The sequence below is a fragment of the Octopus bimaculoides genome, chromosome 3 (assembly GCF_001194135.2).
Source record: "Octopus bimaculoides isolate UCB-OBI-ISO-001 chromosome 3, ASM119413v2, whole genome shotgun sequence".
Lineage (NCBI taxonomy): Eukaryota > Metazoa > Mollusca > Cephalopoda > Octopoda > Octopodidae > Octopus > Octopus bimaculoides.
In genome coordinates, this window is record NC_068983.1 from 115,624,665 (window position 1) to 115,635,638 (window position 10,974).

The 10,974-nt window shown below is 35.0% G+C and overlaps 1 protein-coding gene across 1 annotated transcript in view; it reads left to right on the forward strand.

The window, feature by feature from the left end:
• The window catches only part of LOC106870186 (autophagy-related protein 2 homolog B), a 161,036-nt gene that overhangs the window by 80,331 nt on the left and 69,731 nt on the right, over nt 1–10,974 (forward strand). The window contains exons 13-15 of the mRNA XM_014916188.2: nt 2,450–2,566; nt 4,170–4,358; nt 5,724–5,812. Coding sequence (XP_014771674.1) covers nt 2,450–2,566; nt 4,170–4,358; nt 5,724–5,812 — 395 coding nt within the window. The remainder of the gene's footprint in view (nt 1–2,449; nt 2,567–4,169; nt 4,359–5,723; nt 5,813–10,974) is intronic.

Here is a 10,974-nt window from a genome sequence, read left to right on the forward strand (position 1 = left end):
CAAAAGCTTTTGTGCTGAAGTATTGAATTTTATTATTTATTAAAGAGAGTTTTGTCAATTTAGTTAGCTTGTTAGAAGTAAAATTGTTCAAATTTTGGTTCATATAGAAATTTTCAATTTCAAGAGTTTCAAGGTTGTACAGGTTTTGAAGGGCTGTAAAATCAACTAGTTCTGTTGTATCTGTTGTTGATAGCTCTAAGCTTTTCAAGAAATCTTCTTGTCCACCAAATGCATTTTTGTCAATTACTGTTAATGGATTGTCATATATTGATAAGTGCTTAATTTGAGTACCATTGAAAACATTCTCCTGTAGAGAGTGTAGATTTGTTCTAGTAAGATATATGAGATAATGTTAAACAGAAATTGGAATAAATTTCCAATAATATTACACCACTTATCAAGGTAGAGTTAGAAGTGAGATGTAAATAAGAAAAGAAATGGTACCTATTTTAAGCACATGTGTATCCTTCTGCTACATGGTATATATTGATATACATGTGTGTGTGTGTGTGTGTGTTTACACACACACACACACACACACCTCTAAGTTGATTTTATTAGTTATTATTTCCAAGAAATTGATATTGGAAAAACTCATCGGTTAGAAAGGTTGACTGAAACTGGTAGGCTGGAGAGCAGTTCATTCTGCTCTCTTCTTCACCTCATTAATGCTCAACTAATAGTTGATAATTCTGATAATTAAATTAATTTTCTGCTTTTCTCATTGGTAAATCTAATCAATATATAAAGTATGCTATGTGCCATCTTCATCAGGTCAAATTTGCTTGGACATTTTTAATCAGCACATGCCATCCACTTTGGTTATGCATTAGTTGAGGGAGGTCTTCTGGGAGGTATCGAGTGTCTCTGGGTGAGTTGATCTACATACATTGTGTTCAGACAACCTACTCAAATACAGCTGTGCTTTGGCATCCAGAGCAGTAGGTCACTTGCTAGCTGACTCTAGTGGGACACACTGGTACCCCTTTCATTTGTAGTCACTCTTGGTTATGTACTCAGAACATCACTTGACAATCTAAACAACTTTGGTTTCACACATGAAAGGAGACAAGAGGACTGAACTATGAGAAGTGTGTGGGAGGATTAGTGCAGATTCTTGTAGAGGATATGCATAACGATTCACATCTAGTAGAGGAAGGGGTAAGAAAGTAGAAATGAATAGTAGGAGCTGCAAGAGATCAATAATGGTGACGAGGTGTATAGGCAGCCCCATAAGGCATAAGGTGAGTTGAAGAATCAGTTTGTAAGATTTTTTGAGAAAGAGAATGAGAGGATGGGCAGGAAGACTGAAATGAAAGGGAGGATGAACAAGGAGCCTTGAGTCCGTGAAGACAGAGAGAAGACAAAGAGAGTGGTGGGGAGCAGCAAGAGTAATAAACATGATACATATGTTGGGTGGGGTGGACAATAGAGACTATATGACTCATAAACTGTAGGAGCTGAGCGGTGGTGGCGGAGACGGCAAGCTTAATGCATGAGTGTGGGGAAGGGAAGAGTTACAGGATAAGAAAACATAGAAACATACGTAAAGAACAAATACTAGAAAAGACTCGAAAAAGACCATTTTTGCATCAAATCATTACTTGTGATGAGAAATGGATACTCTTTAACAACAACAGGAGAACCGGACAGTGATTAGATGCAGGAGAGTCACCTAAACACTACCCAAACCCACCATTGCACCTTAAAAAGTTATTGGTCACTGTATGGCGGTCTTCAAAGGGAGTTATTCATTATTCATTTTTGCAACAAGAAAAAACGGTAACAGCAACATCAAATTGATTGTATGCATGAGAATTTGAAAAAGAAGCAACCCAGACTAGTGAATAGACATGGCCCAATTTTTCTTTCTTTCCTTGATTATTAACTAATTGATTACTTCCATAGAAAGGAGCATTTATTTATTAATGATGTTGGAAACTCCTGTAACCCTGTATATGTGCCTCATAAAGGTTATAATGTTAAACTATTATCTTTCATGTAATAATCATAGTGTATGAAACCATGTCATCAACTTACTTGTGACATCTATCTGAGAACGATGTTCTAATCACCAGAACATTATGATCAAACTGTAATATACAGGTCATGTAAGGAAGACACTTTCAAAAACTTGAAAACACAGACACAACACATAAAAAAAATGAAATATGTATGTATGACACATGTTAAATGTAGCTCATGGGGCTATATTTGTTGTATATCACTTCTTACCAATGTTTTATACAATCAAAAAGAATATTGATCAATTAGTCAAATAATTAACATAGATTACAATGTAGTCAGTATTTTTCCCCTATCAACTAGTATAGATGCTATAATAGCTATGTAACTCTTTGTGTATAACTATGTTTGAATGTATTCCAGTTGCTTTTTGTTTTGATAAGAGAAGAAATAATGTTACCAAATCATTTATTATTTTTTTCAGCTTTTGACCTTTGCTAAACACTCTCCTCCAAATATGGGTTCCAAGTCAATGTATAATAGTTTCCACTATCAAAATCCAGCTCTAAAACTATCTGCTGTCAGCGTCAACAGAACAAAGGTGAGTTTTGTCTCCTGCCGAGTGAATATTTTATTGGATTCAACCCCAATTTTTTCCCTGTTAAGTTACTTAGGATTGGTATATTCCCTGAATATTATTATTGGGAAAATTGATCTTTTCTACAAATTCTTGATAATTTTTATGACTAATAACAAGGAAGACCAAGGAATATATATATGAGGTCTGATCAATAAGTATCCGGAATGTTGCCATAGTAACGAAGCTAGAGCATGCAGAGTGAAGCTGCTTGGCATAGATGAACCTTGATCTCTGCTCTGCATGAGCACTAAGTTTCAATGTTCTAGCTCACTTCCGCTGTTTACAGCAGTGCTTGGAAGTAACATGTATAGCATATGATTGTCACAGTGGCCATGACATAGAAAGTTGTCATGGCGATACCTGCTCAGAAGCCTATGTAAAGTGTATTGAGTATGAGCTGCACACAAGTGTACGAGTGGTTCAGGCATTTCCAAGATGGTTGAAAAAACTGTCAATAATGACAAATGTTCTGGGAGACCTGCAACCAACAGAACTGAGACAAACATCACTGATGTGTGTGCAGCTGTGAGGGGAAATCATTGAATCACCATCCATGAGTTATCAAAGGATGTGCAGATTAGTTACAGTTCAGTTCAATTCATTATCACTGAAGATTTGGGTATGAAACGCATGTCTGCCAAGTTTGTGCCAACATCACATACAGAATACACACACATATAATGAATGTCATGGCATGTGAATCAACACAAATACATGTATGCTATCTGTGACATATACACACACATAGTCTTCATGTGCTCTCCCTATCAATCTCAGAAGAAAAAAACCGTCTATTTTTTTGATGTACACACACACTAACATAGAGAAATAAGAGGTAAAGTTGTCGCTATTCTTTATTACAGAAAACATTATCCATATCCTTTCAGACAATGTATTCATACTCACAATTTTCTTCAGACATTAAATTGATTACTATTGTTTGGATAGTTTCAATTAAATAAGTGCAGAAGTTAGGTTAAATATATATACATACATAAGCACCATGAATTCGCATTCTACAAACTGGCCAACAATTCTGTGAATACTTTACTAGCAACACTGAGTAGTAAGTCTAGTCTTGTATTAAAACTTTATTTATTACAGTATCTCAGGATAGTGACTGTTAGTAATAATACTATGTTACATATGAATCTCTAAAGTTTCCTGAATAGATTATTTTGAAAGACATTTACTAACATAAAAAAACCCATGAATCAAAGAAGTGCTGTTTTTTTTTTTGCTTTTTTTAGCCCCAGATCAACCCTGATCCAGAACACCTCTGATCAAAGATACACCAGCTATAATCACCCTATATTTTATCTAGATATGGTGTATCAAGGACAATATTGTCCAATGTATCCTTCCTTTCTTTAGGGAGATTGAGTTATTATTTGTAGAAGGTTCAATAACCACATAAAGTTATCAACTGGAGGACTACTTAATGTTGGTTATTTAACAGAATTTCCCTGTTCAACTATAATATTTGCTAATACTACATTTACAGTTTGTTACATAGTTTCTCCCTTGTAAACACCTTAATTCTAGTTTCTTTTATTTCAACCAGTTTTCTCAACAGCGGTCCACAATACCCAAGACAGAACTGTCCTTTGAGTTGGGTCAGTTTACATCTGAAGTTGACATAACAATTGTTGATCGAATAAACAGCTTATTGAAATCAGATCTTGTGCGGCCGCCTGATCAAAATATCAATAGTGGGCTGCGATTTGTTCCTACAAGTCCATATGCCAGTTTTGTGAGTATACCTTTTGTGACATTTTCCAGGGAAGGGTAGGGGAATTAAGATGAGGATAATAAAGATGAAAACAAGATGTCAGCTCAGTGATAATGTAGTGGACTTTTATAATCAATTCATAAGGCGTATGATGATTGATTTCCAAGCTCAACTAAGCAAACAGGTCTCAGAATTGGCCCAATAAAATTAATCAGTTACTGAAGTGACCTTTTTTCTTCAGGTTGAAATGAAAGGAAGTGGCTAAAAGTAATTTTATTGTTTCCAAGGATGTCAGTTAATTTTGTATCTGCTTTGAAACATCCTGAGGCTGAAAGACAATCAACTGTCTTATACTTTCCTGTCACCGTTTATGATTTTATTTTTATTTCCATCGTTGTCATTGTCATCATCATTTAACATCCATCTTCTTTGCTGGCATGGGTTGGATGGTTTGACAGGAGTTAGCAAGCCCAAGGACTAAACCAAGTCTAGTGTCTACTTTGACATGGTTTCTATGGCTGGATGCCCTTCCTAATGTCGATTACTTTACTGAGTGTACCAGGTACTTTTTTTGGTGACACTAGCACTAGTGAGATCACCAAGTAACTTGCAAGACAAGATTCTTTGACTGAGTGGAGATGAAGTATTAAAGAAGGTGGTTTTGTGTCAAGTATAAAGTAGCTAAAGTATAATCAAGGAATTTATGTCTTGCTGGAGAAGAGATACATGGTTACCCCCAACAGGAAAGGGAGAAAGGATGGTGAAGATGATGTGTCAGGGGGGAAACAAAACAAAAACAAACATGGTGGGCTGTTAGACCAGACAAGGAAACAAAAAAGGATTCCAATAAATGCGGTTACAAGTGAAAGTTCCTGCACACGATGAAAAGAGAATCACAGAAACTGTAAAGCAAACCCCCTTTTTTTTACTATCATCATTTCTCCCTTGTTTTTCTTCCCCTTAACTCAGTATGACTGAAACTTTGATGATATTCATTTCTGGTCGATCACTACTGACACTATTGAATTTCGTGCATTTAAACAAGATGATCCACAATTTTTATATTATTGACTGTTATGAACATTTAAACTTGTCAACATTGAAACTTTTAAACATGTTTTTCTAATTCATAGTTCTAAATTGTTAACATTGATAAATAAAAAATATTGTTGAAACTAGTTTGGTATATATGTAAATAAATTTAGGTGCATTTTCAACAACAAATGTGCCTATGTATATATATATAAGTTCAAAGAAACAATAACAAAAAAACAAAAAAAACAACAAAGTGAGGACGTGATATGGATAGTGTTATTGGTATATATATATATATATATATATATATATATATATATAATGTTTGTGTGCGATATTTCATTATTTCAGACAACACAGGCATTATATGAAGGGTCCACTACAGAAGAAAATAGAGTTTCATTGAAAGTTGGCAGTTCATCATGTATACTTCGAGTCAGGTAAAAAATTTTATTCACACAGATTCATTAAACATGATGAGCTCCTTATGATACTTTGAGTAGAGCAGTTACTTTACAGGTCCTCTATAGCTCCTTAGCACAATACTAGAACTATATCCTAGTTTGTTCATTCCCAGTTGAAATCATTGGTTCCTTTTGTAGAATTACACAAGTATCAAAGTGAAGACTCTCTCTTTGCTAAAAAACTGACCAACATTATATGTATAAATTATCTCAGAGAATGTTTTTAAAATGTGTACATCTATTTCAGATAATATATAATGAATATATGTTTAACCCTCTTGATTTCAACTTATCTGAAACCATCCTCGATTCCATGGTAAAAAGCTTTCTTTTATAAAGTTACCAATGTTGAAACCTTCCATCAAAATTTCATCTTAATATTCCAAACACCAGCTTAGTAGCAACTAAATTTTCCATTATTTTCAAACTTAACTGAAGCAAAGGCAATGTATTTCAACTGAAATATAGTAACAAAAGAGTTACAAACAAAAGAGTAACAAAAAACTGAAAATCTTGATATAATTTCTAAAAGAAAATAAATTTGTGTTATGTTGTTTAAAATACTGTCTTCATCAAAGAATTGTCTGGTTCCTGATCTCATGTACTCATTCATCAGAGTTTTAACCGAAAACAATCTCGAAAGATATAATTATATAACATCTAATAATATTGAGATCTTGGGACTGTGGTGGCCAAATAAGATGTTCAACTTACACTAGAATGTTCCCTGTGCCATTCACTAACAACTGTTGTTTAGCTCCAGTTCAGTTCTGACTGAGTTGACTTATGATTAGAGACACTCCAGTTATTGCCCTCCATCTTTTTGTTGAGACCCTTCAAGATTGCATTATCCAATGTGTACTTGTTTAACTCTTTAGCATTTAAGTCACCCACATCCAGCTCAATTATTGTACCTATTTTATGTACAAACTGGTGAGATCTGGCCCCTCACACCTACCCTACAATGTTTTTCTAAAAATAAACAACCACATAGTCATAATCTTGAAGCTTTGAGATAATGCATGATTAATTGAAAATAATGTAAATAAATAAGCATTGCATTTGACAAAGTAATCATCATCATCATCATCGTTTAATGTCTGCATTCCATGCTGGCTTGCATGGGACAATTATGCTAAAGGGTTTAAAGACAGTAGAGTGTGATTTGTTATTTGAGTGAGATGGATGCCCTTCCTTGGAAGGTAAACAATCACATAACATTTCCACATGTAGCAGAGTGCAGTGCAGATGTTTTATTATGTATCTTCTTGTTTATTGCTTTATTTAATTTTATGTCTAAAAGATTTGTTTAATGTTGATGTGGAGATGGTCACTGTGAACTTGATTAGTGCCTAGCAGCTTGACTTGTCTATTGGAAATCTCATGCAGACACCACTATAATAAATAACGTTATGTTATGATAGAAGCAGTCATCATTATCATCATCATTTTTTTTTCTATACTGGCATGGGTTTGATGAGACTTCTTCAGACAATATTCTGTGACTGGAAACCTGTTGTGACACCAATTCTTATTTGTTTTTCACACAAGATACTTTATTACACATCTTCACACACTGAACCACTGCCTGATGTTTTGTATACAGGAGACATTTTGCTTACAGGAGACACTGCTGGATTGGTATCAATTCAAAATGCATTGATACACACACATACATCTATGCATATCAACTATAATATCAGGCAAACCAATACTTTGTGAGTGAAATTTGACAGGCAAGAATTGTATGGAAGTCATATGTGTGTGTGCATATGTTGATGAGCCTAATGTGTTCTACAGTGGGATTGAAACAAAAACCTTAGTTTTGAAGCAAACATCTTGACCACATAGCAATGCCTATGTCTATAAGCCACACCTGTACATATAATTAGCTAGCAATGGCCTACTTACGTTTTATTGAAGTAGAATGGAAATAGAATTATCCTGTTGTGTTAGTGCGTCATCAAACAAAGTAGAAAGGAATTTTATTGGTTAGAGCTCTATGTTAATGTGGATAATATTTTTTCTAATCAAGGATTCTAACTGAAATATCCAACTCTGCTTTGTCTCATAACACATTAACATACACTCCTAAGGGCCAACAAGGGATCTTCTATGTAGTCACTCGACCTACTAGTAGTCGTAAACAAATCTTCCTTAAATCACATCCTACTCTGTTAAAAAAAAAAAAAACGAAGGATAATATAGTCAACTGCCTGAAAAAATCCACATGACGATCACAACTGGAGTGCTTTTCCACATGGGTCTTCTTGTTTAGTGCCCACCTAGGTTAAACAAAAGTGTGGAAAAGAAAAAAGAATCCCTCTACTCCTTTTATTTCCAACTGATGTTACAGTTGTTTTGCCATGTATGTGTAACCTTGCATGAATTAGTAAACCAATGAATTATTGTTTTGCTCCAGGTCAGCCTTGATCAAGTAGGCATATGAATAAGCACATTCTTGACATAATCATATTATATTTCATTGAGATGTGTTGTATTTAAGATGGTAGACTGTGGTTGAAAGAGCTTTTGGCTTCTGTTTGTAATATTGTTGAGTGACAATGTATAGGCTCTCTCATTGGCTTAAGTCTCTGTTCTGGTGCATGTACAGGGGTTGGACAAAATAATGGAAACACCTTAAAATTTCAAACACATTTATTTTAATATGGGGTAGGACCACCTTTGGCAATAATTACAGCTTGAATTCTAAGAGGTATGGACTCATACAAAGTTTGAATTGTTTCCAAAGGAATTTTTGTCCATTCTTCAGTTAAAACAGTCTCCAGTTCTTGTGGTGATGATGGTGGAGGATATCTACTCCTTACTTGTTGTTCTAAAATGCATCATAAATGTTCAATAATATTGAGATCTTGAGACTGTGGTGGCCAAATAAGATGTTCAACTTACACTAGAATGTTCCTTGTGCCATTCACTAACAACTTTAGCTGTGAATTGGTGCATTATCATCCTGAACGATTGTGTTTCTCTCCGGAAACAGTTCCACAACCATAGGATGAATTTGATCAGATAAAATGCTTAAATAGTCTTGACTATTAATTCTGCCATGAAGGGTAACCATTGGGCCAGCGGATTTCCAAGATATAGCCCCCCCTCCCCAGATCATCACAGATCCTCCTCCTTGTTTAACAGTTGGAAGAAAGCAGTCTGGGTCAAATGCTTCTTTTGGCTGTCTCCAAGCATATACTTGACCAGTGTTTGGAAATAGGGTAAAGGATGACTTGTCCAAGAAAATAACATTCTTCCACTGCTCTAGGGACCAATTCTGTAGGTTTTTACTCCATTCTAAATGCTTTGCAATGTTTGTTTTTGAAAGTAGTGGTTTTCTGATTGCAGCCCTCCCATCTAATCCAGCTTTGTGCAGCTCCCAGCAAACAGTTTTTGTGGAAACTGGGTTCTCTAGGTGGTCATTAAGCTCTGCAGTAATTTTGGGAGCTGTACTTTTGTGATTCTTTCTAACAATTCATGTAAGAGTCCAACAGTCCTTATCTGAAAGTTTTGGTTTTCTTCCGGAATTTTGTTTTGACGAGGAGGTTTTTTCCCTCTTTCTCAGAGGCAATCATTACTTTTGAGACATTACTTCTTGATACACCAAACATTTCAGCTGTTTTCATTATGCTAGCACCTGCCATACGAGCGCCAACAATTTGACTTCTTTGAAAGTCCAATAGATCTGTCATTTTAATGAATTTTAATTACCTTTTTTGGATGATATCTGAAAAGAAACAGCAATTTTAGCAAAACATATTAAGCAACACTAATAATAAATCAAAAAATACAAAAATAAAGAAGCTTCTGATGGTTTTATAGATAATACAGTTCTATATTTAAGAGATGAGGAATTATGTACATTATTTACATTTGACGGATATTTGTCCTCATCTTGTTTGTTATTAACACAATGTTTCGGCTGATATACCCTCCAGCCTTCTTCAGGTGTCTTGGGGAAATTCCAAACCTGGGTTCTCATTCCTAAGGTATTTTTTTATATTATTATTATTAATATTATTATTGTTATTGTTCAGGTCACTGCTTAGAATCGAACTCGGAATCTTAAGGTTAGTAGCCCGTGCTCTTAACCACTACGCCATATGCCCCTCGGCATGTGGCATAGTGGTTAAGAGTGCGTGCTACTAACCCCAAGATTCCGAGTTCGATTCCAAGCAGTGACCTGAACAATAACAATAATAATAATTATGATAATAATAATAATAATAACATCGAAAAATACCTTGGGAATGAGAACCCAGGTTCGAAATTTCCTCAAGACACCTGAAGAAGGCTGGAGGGTATATCAGCCGAAACATTGTGCTAACAACGAACAAGATGAGGACAAATATCCATCAAATGTAAATAATGGTTTTATAGATATATCAAAATTATGATGCTGTGATGCTAGGTGTTTCCATTATTTTGTCCAACCCCTGTATATGAGCATTACATGTCACATATTTAAATATTAGAGTAGATGGAATTCAATAAAGACTGCGATAACTATTTGTCATGTAGGAGTGTTTGTTGTTTTTGAGTCTCAAATTAAGTCTTAGCAAAGGTATTCTAGTTATGATGTCATCTATCCAAACATTGTATTTGTAAGACTAAATATCTAATTTGATGCATATTTGGTTACTGTTTCTAGCATGTCGAATGACCACTCTGTAGATCAGCGGTTCTCAACAATTGTTTCTTCCCATGGACCCCCTCTATTCTTGTTTCGCTTGGATGTACCATCATAACCATTTGATGTTTAAAAAATTCTATTATATTTTTATAATGAAATATTACTAGGAATTATATATACTCTTTTACTCTCTCTTTTACTTGTTTCAGTCATTTGACTGCGGCCATGCTGGAGCACCGCCTTTAGTCGAGAAAATCAATCCCAGGACTTATTCTTTGTAAGCCTAGTACTTATTCTATCGGTCTCTTTTTCCGAACCGCTAAGTTACGAGGGCGTAAACACACCAGCATCGGTTGTCAGACAATGGTGGGGGGACAAACGCAGACACACAAACACACATACATATATATATATATATCATCATCATCATCATCATCATCGTTTAACGTCCGCTTTCCATGCTAGCATGGGTTGGACGATTTGACTGAGGACTGGT